This window comes from Chiloscyllium punctatum, chromosome 16 (assembly GCF_047496795.1).
Source record: "Chiloscyllium punctatum isolate Juve2018m chromosome 16, sChiPun1.3, whole genome shotgun sequence".
NCBI lineage: Eukaryota > Metazoa > Chordata > Chondrichthyes > Orectolobiformes > Hemiscylliidae > Chiloscyllium > Chiloscyllium punctatum.
The window spans coordinates 21,521,420-21,536,173 of NC_092754.1; the positions used below are offsets into that span (position 1 = coordinate 21,521,420).

General features: G+C 38.3%; 1 protein-coding gene across 10 annotated transcripts in view; it reads left to right on the forward strand.

The window, feature by feature from the left end:
* ubr4 (ubiquitin protein ligase E3 component n-recognin 4) overlaps window positions 1-14,754 on the forward strand; it is a 198,092-nt gene that overhangs the window by 100,213 nt on the left and 83,125 nt on the right. For 6 of the 10 annotated variants that reach the window (XM_072586453.1, XM_072586462.1, XM_072586455.1 and 3 more), the window contains exons 50-59: window positions 2,028-2,060; window positions 4,087-4,150; window positions 4,405-4,539; window positions 4,998-5,172; window positions 10,452-10,592; window positions 11,149-11,270; window positions 11,480-11,591; window positions 12,125-12,255; window positions 12,952-13,129; window positions 13,800-13,904. In XM_072586453.1, the coding sequence (XP_072442554.1) occupies window positions 2,028-2,060; window positions 4,087-4,150; window positions 4,405-4,539; window positions 4,998-5,172; window positions 10,452-10,592; window positions 11,149-11,270; window positions 11,480-11,591; window positions 12,125-12,255; window positions 12,952-13,129; window positions 13,800-13,904 (1,196 nt within the window). The remainder of the gene's footprint in view (window positions 1-2,027; window positions 2,061-4,086; window positions 4,151-4,404; window positions 4,540-4,997; window positions 5,173-10,451; window positions 10,593-11,148; window positions 11,271-11,479; window positions 11,592-12,124; window positions 12,256-12,951; window positions 13,130-13,799; window positions 13,905-14,754) is intronic. The other 4 variants (XM_072586458.1, XM_072586460.1, XM_072586461.1 and 1 more) reach the window with 2 other exon arrangements.

The following is a 14,754-nucleotide window of genomic DNA, read 5'->3' on the forward strand; positions in this document are numbered from 1 at the left end:
CAGTTTTAGACATCCCATTCGGCTCTTATTGTTGCCTCAAAGTCTGTGCTAACTTTCCTGCAATTGCATTTTGAATCTCTCTCAAGTTGTATTTCACAGCATCAGAATAGACCAAATAAAAGTCTCAAATGACATTCTGTATGACTGAGATTATGATCTATTTTCTCTCATTAATCTGTCGATATGTGTAACTGCTAGCAAGTCTCCTTTTAAAGCTTTCCTCCATTGTCCTTGTACCACACCTATGCCCCAACCTGTCATGGTTCATCTTTTGCCTTTTCAATCATAGCTAAATTCTCTCTAACAAAGGCATCTTTGATCCTGCACTGTTAACAGACTGCTTGACCGATATCCGGTCTGTTCCAGTTTCCTTCAATTAAGCACTAATAATTCAAATTCCGATTGGTAATGTCACCATAAATTCCATGTTTTTTACATTTGAATCTGTCTGCTTTCTCCACCACAATGTCTGGTTGAACTGGACTCTTTGCACCTTTTGGCAGTTGATTAACTGCTAAGTTGAACTTTCAGTCCCCTTCACAAAAAGCAGCTCTGCAACATAACTTCAACTGCACCCAACTTAACTCCTGTTTCTCTGAAACTCTTCATTTCTTTGAATCAATCCAGTCTTTCCCAACCCCTCGTTCACCACTCTCAATATACTTAACCTCCTCCGAAACTATTGCCTGTATCATACTTTCCACTGAGTCCTCCTTACTAATTGCATGATAATGCCTTAAACTTAATTCCCAGCTGCAGTCAATTTAAATCACTATCTGTCTTTTACCTTTTCTATCCCTGTAATCTTTTGCAAATCTTACCTGTACTACCTCAGAACTTCCTTTAGTTGGGGCTTCTTGTGTTTCTGCCCATCATACCTGTTTTGTTTAACTTTGACAAATATGCATTCAGACACTTCAGCTTAATGCCATGTAATTGCATCTCTAAACCCTTCTGTCTCTTAGCCTTTGATATCTTCCTTGAAAATTCCTCTTTTTTCGTCTCTTAGTATGTCATCCTTGGGTTAGAGATAAAATTTGACTTTTTTTTATTCATTTCTCCGAGGCATACAATGTGTTTCACTGTTGAAGGCACCATAGAAATGGGACATTGTTGGCCTGAACCAAAGAAAGAGAAGGCGGGCTTCTTTCTCCTAAGATCCTAAGAGTGACACAAATGGTGTCTTTTGTTTTTAATTTAACTTATAGAATTGATGGCTCCTTGTCAAAGCTTTAATAGTTCACTGTAATTTCTAGATGTTTAAAGAAAACTGTTACCAACTTAATATCTGAAAACAGTTTTAGAATATAAGCCTCAGACTAGCAAGTTCTGAATTTGACATTTCGTGTTTATTTGCACTTGAGAGGAGATTAGGCAGTTAGGGTTTCTTGAACTGACCATCAGTGAGCTCTTTAAATATCGAGATCTTTAAATATAAGAGAAGAAGGAAGTGAGAGCTGAAGTTGCCAGTAGCATTCATGAACTTAAATGGTTATATTTCCTGAGTGTTTTGAGCCTGTGTAGTGTTGCTGCAATTGTTGTGAATGTTATAGGTCTTTTCTGAGTTGACGCACAAAGCTATGTATCAACCCTGCCTGCTCGAATTGGGAACCCAACTGCACTTTTTAAAATCTCCTGTAGCTTTTCTATTGGGGAAATCACCACCGGGTCTCCCCTATGAATTTGTATACCTTGAGAAGTGCAAATATGTTTTTGTACTTAGAGTCCGTTTCTACAGTGACAAGCAGTGCACTGAGTGGAATCATGTCAATGTAAGAGCTGAGAATTGCAAAGTACCTGTCTCCAATAGGCATGCCATCCTTCCTAGGTGAGAACACTGCTTTGTGCAGATGACCAAGTATTTCCGAGCAATTGCATTGCATGACTCCATCCCATCCTCTGTGTGCAGGTTTTGCATGCTTGGCTGCTCATCTTCTCTTTCAGTTTCTTTTTCAAAAAAAGTAAAAGGATTGTGTTTATTTTATTTAAAGTTCTCACGTGGTTTTCTTTTCTGTTGTTCCTGAAAGTTGTGAAACTGAATCCCTAAGCTCCTTAGACCGGTTAGTATCCCTCCTTTCTCTTTATCCTGTTCTCTTTTGCATTTGTGTCTTTGTTTGTGGCATCTCACTGTTTAAACAGCAGTAACCATACAAATTATAGTCATTTGAACCTGTCACAATTTCCAAAAAGTAACTCTGAATCCAGGACACCTGTTTAAATCAATGAAATTGTCTTCAGTTATGTCATGCATTTGTACTTCGAATGTTTCATCATTGTGCATGTGAATAATTGTGTCTTATTGTCTCGTCTAATTCAGTGACACTATCAGTTGATTATGTGTATGCAATTTTTGAAGCTATTCGTATTTTGGTTGTTTTATCGCTGTTGGTGGTATGTTGACAAGTAACTTTAGACTAAATTGAGTGGTTGAGCTTTCAACAATAACAACCACTTTCAGCAATAATTATGTTTATATACATCCTTTTTAAAGTAATGAAACACCCAAAATCAAACACAATTTCATGCTAACTCACATGAGATAATTTTAAGGTTGATGATCAATAGTTAATTAAGCGGTAAGTTTTGGAAAGTGTCAACAGAAAGGCTAATTGAAAGAATTTTGCAGCATAGGACCTTGCATGCCAAAGACATAGTTCAACAGTGGTGGATAATTAAAATCAGATGTGTACAAGATCCCAGAAGTGAAGGAGTACAAAAAAAGGTCTTAATGATTTAAAGCTTTAATAACTTGGACAAGTGTTTGAGTAAATTTATCACAATTTTGCAGACAATGCCAGAATAAGAAAAAGCATAAGGAGAATGTCCTTGGTGAGACTGATATAACTGGATTTAGAATGATGTTGGCATTGTCGCTAATAAACTGGTAACATGGGCAATTAATTACTTTGTGGATAAGATTAAGTGAAAGTCTCCTTTTTGGATCTTTGTTCTATGTTCTTTTTAAAAAAAAGAGTGGAGTAGGGCGATGATCCATGTATAATGGCTATATCCATGAAACTGGCAGTATAATTACTATAAAGATGGCAAATAAAGTTGTGGGAGTAAAGGGGTGGTGTTCTGTTCATGTATATGTTTTCAGTTAGATTCAGTCTGTACCACATGGTTTATCTGATTGTTACTCGCCTTTCAGGGGTTATGCCGATGAATAAAAAAGCTGATAGAAGTTTTCAAAATTGTGATTAGAACTGAAACAATTGGTACATAGAATGGAAAATGTTTTCTGCATGGTAGAGAAAATCAAATGCTGTTGAAGGAATTGAGCGATACAACAACGAGTCGAGTGATTGGAGTTGATCTTTCAGACGTAAAGTTAGAATTATTTTTGCATTTTACTTAGTGCATCCGTGTCCTCATGTGGTGTCTGCTGGGTTTAGGTTTATAAATTTATAGAATCCTTCAGAATTGTTTCAAATCACTAAAATCTCTTTCAAACATGTTTGTCACTGTTGCAATTTTGTTTCTGCATTGAAAACCATCGTCTGAAGCTTATAATTATTCTTGTCAACTTTAATTGTATCATGTTATTATAATCATTTTCCTTTGTTTTTGAAATGCTCTCTCTGAACTGTACTAATTTTGCTATTAATATTCCAAGTCTACATCTGTGATCCTTGATTGAAATCGAGCTCATTCTTGGGATATAGGCTTCACTGCAAGGCTGCTTTTTTGTTGTTGAGGTGGACTTGAACTCAGATTCAAATATAAAACTGAAGTGGCTACAGTGTTCAGAACTGGTCCACAAGCTCTTAATTATGAGAAGCATTTGGACTGTTTCAGACTTGGAGGGAATTGTTAAACCTCATTATAAATTTTTGTGTCATTGGTGGCATTCTTATTTCTGTTTTGTTATTTTTACTTTCTGTTACAGCAATCAAATAATTGAATAAACCTAAAGATACTGTATGTTCCTTTAGATTGTATCAAAAAGTTCTTTTACATACTATTTAATAGTAAGCAGTTCTCCTTCTCCTTCCCCCACCTCCTCTACAACCCCCCCCCCCCCCCCCCCCAACCTCACCTTGAGGAGTTCATCAATCTGAAAGCACTACTTTCCTTTCTCTGTAGGCTGGTGGTGAGCTCAATGGAAGTGCTAGAAAGCTGCTTTGCTGTTGGATCTTCAACAGAGAAGGTAAGCATATTTGTCTTTTTGTAATATGGGGAGAGGAGCGGACTTTTCACTTTTTGTTCACTAATTTAGTGGGAAAGGTCTTTTTATTTGTTAGAAATTCTTTTTGATTTCTCATTTCTAAATATTCCATTTGAGGATGGCTGGACAACTGGTCATGGGATTAGGATAATGGATGTCCAATCTGAAATTACACAAAAATACATTTTAGAAAAGAGGAGAGAGTATGTTTATAATGGCTGTCTGTTCTCTCCCAGGAAAAAAACAAGCAGACAGCTTTGGAGCTGGCTACTACTTTGTTATCGATGCCAACTCCATCCACTGTTCAACAGCAAACCAAGGGGCTACTGGCAAGTTTACACAACAGTCGTGGCAGTTATCATAATCACAAGGTGAGTGTGTCTGATGAATTGCTCTTCATACACTAATGAGTGCGTTAAACACTGACTGTGTCTGTGAAGCTATGTGTTTGTTATTGTGCTGAGGAAGGGAAGCCTTTGCTATGTCACCTCCACTGACTTTAAGCGCAAGTCAGACATTGGGCAGGTTGCAATATTTAGTGCAGATATTTATGTAATGCAGATATACAGAATGTTTGACACATTAAAAAACACTGGACTGAGCTGAAGCTTTCAGTTTTCAAACTGAGCTAAAATTTCAAGCCAAAATTTGTTCTTGCATTTTCCCTTCATTCTTTTATGAGCAAGAGACTAAGTGTTCTGTATAATATCAGAAAAGAGGTGAGTAGAAGATAGGCAGGCATTCAACTGGCTTGTAATATTTGAGTAGCAGAATCATCATATCTTAAACAAGATGTGTTCAACTACTACTAATTTCTTTGTCTGATCAGGATCAAGCTTTGCTGAACAATGCTGTGCAAATCCTGAATACTTGGAGCAAGGATGGTCGTGATCTTGATCCAGAAGTGTTCCAACGACTAATAATCACAGCGCGTTCCATCGCAATGATGCGACCCAATAACCTTGTGCACTTTACAGAGGTGAAAACGCCACAAACAGATAAAGGTAAAGTTCATATGTTTGTACCTTGTTGGTGAGAGGAATGTTTTGGGCTGTGCATAGCGGTATGTGAAGCAACAAATGAGCAGCTGTTCACTGCCTTACTGTTGCAACAGGTTTGGCCACTGAACATTGAACTAGAAGGATGACCAAGGAATGGTCCCTCTGAAAAGCTGGGAAGGAAAATAAAGATACAGTTTATATGGGGCTATGTTTAAGTAGAGGAAGTGATCTAATGACTAGAAAGACTCACTGTGTAGAAAATGAAGACAAGAAGGTACAAATAGCTTATCACTTTCAATGTTCTATATTGTCTCTGACTGACAGTAGCCCACAGCTTGTGTTAACCTATCTTGCCACATACTGATTTTGCATATCTCTCATTTTGACCAATTACAGTCGGATAGTAAGGCCTACGCTGCATGTAAGCTGAATTGTGAATTATTTTGATTTTTGGGATGTACAATATGACCAAGATTCATTCCTCCATTCGTGTATGCTCAGCCTAAAGGCAAGCTATTCTGCTGCTGTCTTCTAATGCTAAACAGTTTTCTGCAGTGTTTGTCAGTCATTGTTTAGACATTGCCTTCCACACTCAGACAGGTGTTATGAAGATGTGGGTGTACTTTGAGAGTTAAAAACAGCAGAACTAGTGTTCTCATTAAGGTAACAATGTAACTCTTGGTTAGCTCATTGCCTGGAAACAAAAACAAATTCAAATTTGGCCCATCAGTTTAAATTGTACCCTGAAAAATACCAAACTCCAGTCCAGTTTGAATTTAGTATATTGACAATCTTAAAAGCCTATGACACAATCCAATGCTCTTGGGGTATAAGACCAGGGAAAATTGAACAGTTGAGAAGAGAGCTGTCAAGCCCTAGCATGTAAAAGACTGTCTGAAGAATAGCTGTCTTAAAAGTACCTTTACCGATCAGTAACCTGTGACACAGAAATTCCGAAGAAGACGAAAAGATGACACAGAATGATCCAAATGGAAGAACCAACAGCTGCCTAGTTTTGAGATATGTTTTGTAAATCTTAATTGCGAGTTTTGTCAGACTAGTATTATAGAGGGGAAGGTAAAAGATAGGTTAGAATAAGGACTTGTACATAGTCATTAGTTAATTATTCTCTGTTATACTTAAGAAATAAAGTTAATTTTTGCTTTAAACAGCTCTTGGCCATTTGAAATTTTACAGATTACGGCACAGGATAAATCTTTTCTGTGTTGCTGGTTTTAAATTAAGCAGGAGGGTTTACCCCGTGTCATAACAGTTTGGGGGCTCGGGTCCATGATCTGAACTGGTTTAAACAGATTTGAATAGATTTAGGGGCATGAAAAATCGCAGCCGATTTAAACACTTGCATGTTAGTGTCCTAGATCTTTAAATAAAACGTAGGTGAGGCAATTTGTTTAATTTCTGTGACTTGTGGGTGATTAAATTAAAAGTAAGAGAAATGGCTCTTAAAATTGCTAAAGAGGTTCTGAGATTTGAAGATGATTCTCAGGTTTGCTAAGGAAGCTGAGAAGGAAAGAAAAAGGCAATACTTTTAGAAATAGCAAATAAATTAGATTTAGGTTTAACCAAGGACAAAAGTAAAACTGGAATTGGAAAGGGGTTGCTCAAACACTTAAATGTGTCAGAGAAACAGACAAGTGCAGTAGAGGTAGAAAAACTTAAATTACAATTGAGGAAAATGGAGTTAGAAGATAAACAAAGAGACCGAGAGAGAGAAGGTTCTTAGCTGAGCAAAGAGAGTGAGAAAAAAAAAGAGGGTGAGAAAGTGGGAATTTGAATTTGAGAAGTTGCGACTTAGTCAGCAAAGTCAAGTTGACAGGATAGAGAATAAAAGAGAAGGTAGTGATCTATATAAATATGTCAAAACTCTGTCACATTTTGATGTGAAAGATGTTGACGCCTTCTTTATTTCATTTGAAAATTGGCTAGGCAGGCGGAGTGGTTCGAGGATTTGTAGGTAATGCTAGTTGTGACTAAACAGGTAGGCAAAGTTAGTGATGTATTTTCCACACTGTCAGATGAGAGGTCAAGAGATTATGAAGAGGTTAAACAGGCAATTTTAGGTACTTATGAATTGATACCAGAAGCATATAGACAGTGGTTCAGAAACACAAAGAAGGAACCAGGTCAGGCTTATGTTGAGTTCGAAAGAATTAAACATAGTCATTTTGGGATTGAAAATAGATAGGGCATTTGAGGCTCTGAGAGAGAGAATTCTGCTAGAGGAGTTTAAAAACTCACTTCCAGAGATGATAAGAATTCACATGGAGGAACAGAGAGTTCAGAAAGTGAGAAGGGCAGCAGAATTAGCAGATGAGTACATGTTGGTGCATATGACAAGCTTTGGCCAGAATTTTGTCCTGTGAGGGACAGAAGGTGGGAGAAGAGGAGATCCTACATTACTAAACCAAGAGTAGAGAGCATTGGTAAGAGTTTACCACAGGATAAAACAGAAGCCCGAGAGGGTGGAAAGGTGGTAAAAGGCCTCATGTGTTTCCACTGTGTTGAAGTGGGACACATAAAGACACCGTGCTGGTCGTTAAAGAAAAGCACTGTAGGAAAAGATGTGGTAAAAGAAGCTAAGCCAGTGGCATTAGTGAAGGTAGTAAAGAAGCCCCCAAAAGAGCCAAGGAGTTGCAGGAGAGTGCACAGCCTAGGCAGGGGATGGGTATGGAATTCATTCCTGATCTCTACAAAGAATTTGCTGGTTTAAATTAAGCAGGAGGATTTACCCCTTGTAACACAGGGCAAGGAAACATCTCAGCAAAAATGGGAATCAAGCCCATTTTGAAGTAACATTTGTGCCACAGACGTTTCAGGTAATGGCCACCTCTAACAAGAGAGAATCTAATATCATTAATATCATTATCATTTCTAAAACTCTAAATATCTACATCCTAAAAGTTACCATGAACCAGACGATGAGCTAGACTAGCCATACAAGTAATACAACTACAAGAACAGATGAGGGACAAGGAAATTTTGAACAAGTAACTCATCTCCTATACTCCAAGCTGTACACCATCCTGAGTCAGAAACATATTGTTATTTCTAGTGTTGCTGGGTCACAAGCCAGGAGTTCCTCCTTGAATGGAATTATGGGTTAACCTATAGCAAATGGACTGCAGTAGTTCAAAAAGGCAGCTCACCACATTAAGGACAGCCAGGGGTTGCTAATAAATGCTGGCCCAACTAACGATTAGAATTAAAATAAGATTTTATTCTCACATGTACTCAAGTACAGGGATGCAGTACAGTGAAAAGTGTTCAAAGTTGGCATTCCTGATACCACCTTAGGAACTAAGGTACCTAGCTACAAATTCTTCAGTATAAAGTAGAAAAATATAGAAATGAAGTTAGAAGGTCAACAATACAGTCCTCAAGTGTTTAGCTATCGGTCTCGATCTGGGCTCTTCCACCCCAATGCTGGGGGTGACACCAGTAGGAGGAAGTTGGCCAGCCTTGAGTCCCTTTGCTGCACCACCAGCACTGGAACCGAGTTGACATTCTTTGGCATCATCTTACCTCTACTGACATCGCCACCATGAGTCCACGATCCTATGATTTTTTTTTTAAGTGAATGACTTGCCAGCTAACCCATAGTTGGATATTTAAAGGAAGACCTGGACTTTGGAAATGCAAATCAGGGCAGGACTTATACACTTTTAACATCTTGGGAATGTAGCTGGGGAAAAAAGCCTTGGTGCAGATTCATAGTTCCTCGAAAGTGGAGTCGCAGGTTGATAGGATAGTGAAAAAGGCGTTTGGTATGCTTTCCTTTATTGGACAAAGCACTGAGTGTAGGAATTGGGCGGCTGTATAGGACATTGGTTAAACCACTTTTGGAATAGTGTGTGCAATTCTGGTCTCCCTCCTATTAAAAGGATGTAGTGAAACTTGAAAGGGTTCAAAAAAAATTTATAAGAACGTTCTCGGGGTTGGAGGATTTGAGCTGCAGGGAGAAGCTGAATAGGCTGGGGTCGTTTTCCATGGAGGGTCGAAGGCTGAGGGGTGACCTTAATGGATTTATAAAATCATGAAGGGCATGGTTAGGATAAATAGACAAGGTCTTTTCCCTGGGTTAGGGGAGTCCAGACTAGAGGGCATAGGTTTAGGGTGAGAGGGAAAAGATTTAAAAGGGACTGAAGGGGCAGCGTTTTAACTCAGGGTGGTCTGTGTCTGGAATGAGCTGCCAGAGGAAGTGGTGGAGGGTGGGTAGTACAATGACAGCATTTTAAAAGGCATCTGGATGGATCTATAAATAGGAAGGGTTTGGAGGGATATGGACCAAATGTTGGCAAATGGGGCTAGATTAAGATATCTGGTCAGCATATTGTCGGCATATTGAAGGGTCTGTTTCCCTACTGTATATCTCTATCATTCTGTGGACATTTGAAAAACTGGTACTCTCCAGGTGTCATTTGTTACTTTGTTTCGAGTAAAGCTATATTTGTAGCCATACGTAAGTTTCCCACTTAGTAGAATCTGTTGTTAACTGTTAATTTGTAGCGGCAGTACTGCCAGTTGATAATGAGTTTTTAGCTTGACAGTAGTGGCATAATGTTAGCTACTGGGTAACTGAATAATCTGTAAGGGCTGAAGTGTAATTTTATTGTGTAGATTAAACAAAAACAAATTTTGCCAAGAATGAAATCATTAACAGATAAGTGTTCCAAATACTAACTGAAGGTTACCCCACATGTGAAATCTAATCAATGCACTGAAACAACTAGCAGCATGCAACCAAGACTTGTTAGAGCACACATTTTATTGGAGTGCTAGTCTGTTACCTTCAGTGCTTGTTTTGTTGATACTCTTACAGACCAAGACAGATATCAAGGTTTCATATGGGCATATTCAACCAATGGCTAAAGATGCATGGAGCTGAATTATTGGATAACTAATTTTACTGGGTGCATTTGTGGAATGGTTATATTATTGAAATAGTAACACCAGAGGCCCAGACTACTAATCAGGAGGCATGAGTTCAACCTTGGACATCCTGTAAATGTGATTTTTTTTTCAAAAAACCTTTTATTTGCAGATAATGTCAGTGATGCAAACCATGAAACCATTGGATAGTAAAAATCCAACAAGTTTGCTCATGTCCTCAGGAGGGAACCGTCACCTCCTCAAGGCTGTGCAGAGATGAGCAATATCCATGTCCTTTTGAAAACATTTTGAAAGGCTGATACATTAAAACACTAGATTTTAAGCATTTCTTATTCTGCATGATGGCAATTACTGACTTTTCCTTTCTCTAGAAGGAATGGATGAAAGAGATCAAGGCCACAGGAATGTGGAGGTCGAGGGCTGCAGTTTTATTATGCAGTTAGTCGCTCATTTCTGGAGGCTCCACGCTTCCAAACCTAAGAATGCATTCCTGGCTCCTGCCTGCCTGCCTGGTAAGACAGACAAATACACAATGATGCCCTGCTTCAACTTGATTCTTTAGTGTTCAGTAAAATAGCACATATGGTATGGACAAAATATGGAACCAAGTAGGATTCTAGCCACTCATAGTTTTTAAAACTGAAACAAGAATTAACTGAAAGTTAGTTACCTTTGGTGTTTTTATGAAATAAACATGTATTTTTCACAAAATCTTGTTGATTACACTGTTAAATATGATTGACTCTGTTATAATATCTAGTAATATCTTTGTGTAATACTTTAATAAGCAAGTGCATATTGAGATCAGAGACAAAATCAGAAGTTAGTGGAAAAGCTCAGGTTCTGAAGAAGGGTCACCAGACCTGAAATGTTAACTCTGATTTCTCTTCACAGATGCTGCCAGACCTGCTGAGCTTTTTCAACAATTTCTGTTTTTGTTTCAGATTTACAGCATCTGCAGTTTGATTAACTTGACTGATATTTCTGATGTAATGGGAGGCTTGGTTGATTTTAAAAAAACAATATGCTTCGTCAGCATTTTTACTGAGTCTTCATTCTTTTCTACAGGATTGACTCATATTGAGGCAACAGTGAATGCACTAATTGACATTATTCATGGGTATTGTACGTGTGAACTAGATTACATCAATACTGCTGCAAAAGTTTATATGCAAATGCTGCTATGTCCTGTAAGTACTGCTATTTAACAGAAGATAATGGTTGTTAATTTAAGGCCAGTTAATTTTGTAGCAAGTTTTGTTTTGTGAATATATTCAGTACTGTTCTACTGTTGAGAAATGGTCTTTGTGTTGGCAATGGTTCTCAGTGTTATGGGCCAATGTCTGAGTTTCATCTGCCTGTGTTCTGTATCTCAATTTTCTGAATTGTTTTTTCTCAGGACCAGTCAGTGAGTTTTGCCTGTAAGCAGGCGCTGATTCGTGTACTAAGACCACGGAGCAAACGCAGACACGTGACACTGCCCTCCCCTCCTCGCAGCAACACCCCAATGGGTAAGAATATGACCAATGCCCAACAATAATGCAAAGATGCCTTACATCTTGAAATGTCTGGTTGCCAAAGCTATTAATGTTCACCAAATCAACAGAAGTACTGATAGCCCTTTTTAAAAAGTCACAACATTGTGGATTGTATATAAAGAGTGAATGTCTTCCTGTTGTATTGTTTAAAGGACCAGAAGTTAGATTTATTGCTATAATCAGAAGTGTATTTTTCACTCCTCACCTTCCCTAATCGAATAAATGCATTGTGGAATTATTTCCATACAGTTTATGAATCTTTTAAATCAATCAAGGACTGTGTAGTAATCGTAATATGTAAGTGCTGCACCAGGACACCAGGCGAATGTTGGTGTGTGTGTGTGTGTGTCTGTGTGCGCGCGCACTATAAAAGGTTTTTCTGTTCGTGTGGTTTTTGAAGTGTACGTGGGCCAGAGTTCATACTGGATGAACAGGAATTTCCAAGTGACCACTTTCTGTCATTAGAATTATTTTCATGTAAGGACCTACCTTCACTTGCTTCTCAGGTGATAAAGATGATGACGATGATGATGATGCTGAGGATAAAATGCAGCCATCAGGAATGGCAGGCAGTGAAAATATCCGTCAAGAAAGTCAAGAACAGAGTGAAGTAGATCATGGAGACTTTGAGATGGTGGTACGCGTTTTAAAAAAATCCATTATTATCTTGATCACTACTGAAAAGATGGGAAGGAAATATTGCAAATAATTATAATTAGTACACAGGGACTCTTCATTGCTCCTTTGCTCTTTGCAACTTTGGGTACAACCAAAATTTGCAGTAAATCTGCAACTTTGTGGAAAGAATGTTATTAACATGAAAGTGGAACTGGCAGTTGATTGCAACATTGCACACTGTCACTTCATGTGCAGTTTATTGCCAGTTGCTTCAAGTTGGCACTGCAGCAATGCACTCTTTTAATGCATTAAAACATCCCAAGGGCTCCTATTTGATATCAAACTACAGTCAAAGAGTGCCTTTCAAAAAAAGTCATAAATGGAGTTCCATTGTTTTGGACGTGTGGAGTTGTGTAACGAATTACATCATGTTAGCACGATGAAAATATAGTTATTCCGTGTTGAATGATTCAACAAACATTTATAGGAAGATTTGATCGGGGGAGCAGAAAAGAGTTTTCTTTCAAGATCACTCAAGTAATATTATTATCATAACTTGTGCTATTTCTCTGCCCAGATAGTTAAACAGACAAAATAAGCCATTAGCCAGACTGTAAAATTTACTATTTTTCAGCATCAACCATTTTGATAAAGTTTGCGTTTCATAAATCTTTTGCTTTTGACATGAATTGCTCCATTTTCCCTCCTTTCTTAGTCTGAATCAATGGTTTTGGAGTCAGCTGAAAATGTTACTAATGGAAACCCTTCCCCTCTGGAGGCACTGCTCGCAGGAGCAGAGGGCTTCCCACCAATGCTGGATATCCCTCCAGATGCCGATGATGAGACAATGGTGGAACTGGCGATTGCTCTTAGCCTGCAACAAGATCAGCAAGGTATAGTGTCCCTGATTTGTGTACAGAACAAGCAGGATACCCATGCTCTGTCATGTTGGCTGACTTAAAAGGACAGAAGAGAGTGTAGAACACTTCCTAAGCTTTATTTCTCTTGAATTTTTTTGTAAAAGCTGTACATGCTAAAAGTCCAAATAAAACAAATATGAAAGCAGCATCTTCTGCTCACCCACCTTCTTTAGAGAATTTGGACTCAAACTGCAAGTGGAGAACAGAAAGTTAGTGTTTTTGGTGGTGACCCTTTGTCAGGATGAGGCAGCTTGGATTCAACATGTCCTGTTGGATTGTCACTTTGACTCATTTTGTTCAATCTCAGCTTTGCTCGTACTGGTGATAAGTCAATGCAATTAATTTGGAGTCTACAAAATAATAACTTCCCTGACTCTGTGCAATCAATCTGGTTTTGCTAGATATTGTAGCTATTTTTGTAACTGAATATTTTATTGACTTGTGAAATAAATATTCTGAGTACTGTAAACCAGGCAGTGTGACTCTGCTCATGTAAACACACAAACCATTTTGTCATGTTGCCATTCTGGTTGAATGCAGGTTTCCTAAATTAGATTTTTCCATCTTCACTCTATTCTGTATACAAGAATATACTACTCTAGGATTTGCAGTGTGATCGCAATTCCTGATTTTGCCTTAACAGGTAGCAGCAGCAGTGCTTTGGGTCTACAGAGTCTGGGACTATCTGGACAAGCACCCAGTTCATCCTCATTAGATGCAGGCACACTGTCTGACACCACAGCCTCAGGTAACTATAATGTATAAATCTGTGGATTTATAGAAAAAACCGTTTGAGATCTTCTGATTGGGTCTGCATACGTGTCATTGTTGGACAGTAGTGATTCAGGAAAGTGTTTTAATCTGACTCTGATGTCGGGAAATAATAATTGTAAATTGTTTTGGGTAGCAAATAAAATGAAGCAGATTAAGAATAACATTGTATTTTACAACAGTTAAAAGATGTTGTGACAATACTGTTAGTCGAAGATATTGATGTTACCTCAGTTGGTTGCCGAGTGATTCCCATTTAGAGAGTATGAAGCTAAATCCAAAATAATACTTTTCTTTTTATTTGCTTGTATCAATGTGCCCTCCAGTCTGACTGCATTCTCCATATATGTATCAAGTTGAATCTGTCGGTTTCCAGCCCTGCAGGTGAAGACATTGATTCCTATTTTGCTTACCTCAGTTTACATGTTGGCAAATCACCAAGGGTTTTCTAAGTTGTAGAGAACCCTGTAGCTCAGGTGACACCCCTTCTTAGATAGATAGAAGGTGACAATTGGCTGTGAATAATCACCTGGAGGCAGGTGTGGAAAGTGGGGGAAAAAAAACCTGGGTAAAGAAAATTTAAATTTGATTAGTCGATTTAACTGACATCTCTGGGAACTGTTTCATATAAGATGTGTTAAATGAATAAAAAATATTCATTTAGGTAAATGTGAGATGCTGCATTTTGGGAAGGCATATCAGGGCAGGACTTACACACTTAATGGTAAGGTCCCAGGGAGTGTTGCTGAACAAAGAGACTTTGCAGGTTCATAGGTCCTTGAAAGTAGAGTCACTGGTAGATAAGATAGTGAAGAAGGCATTTGGTA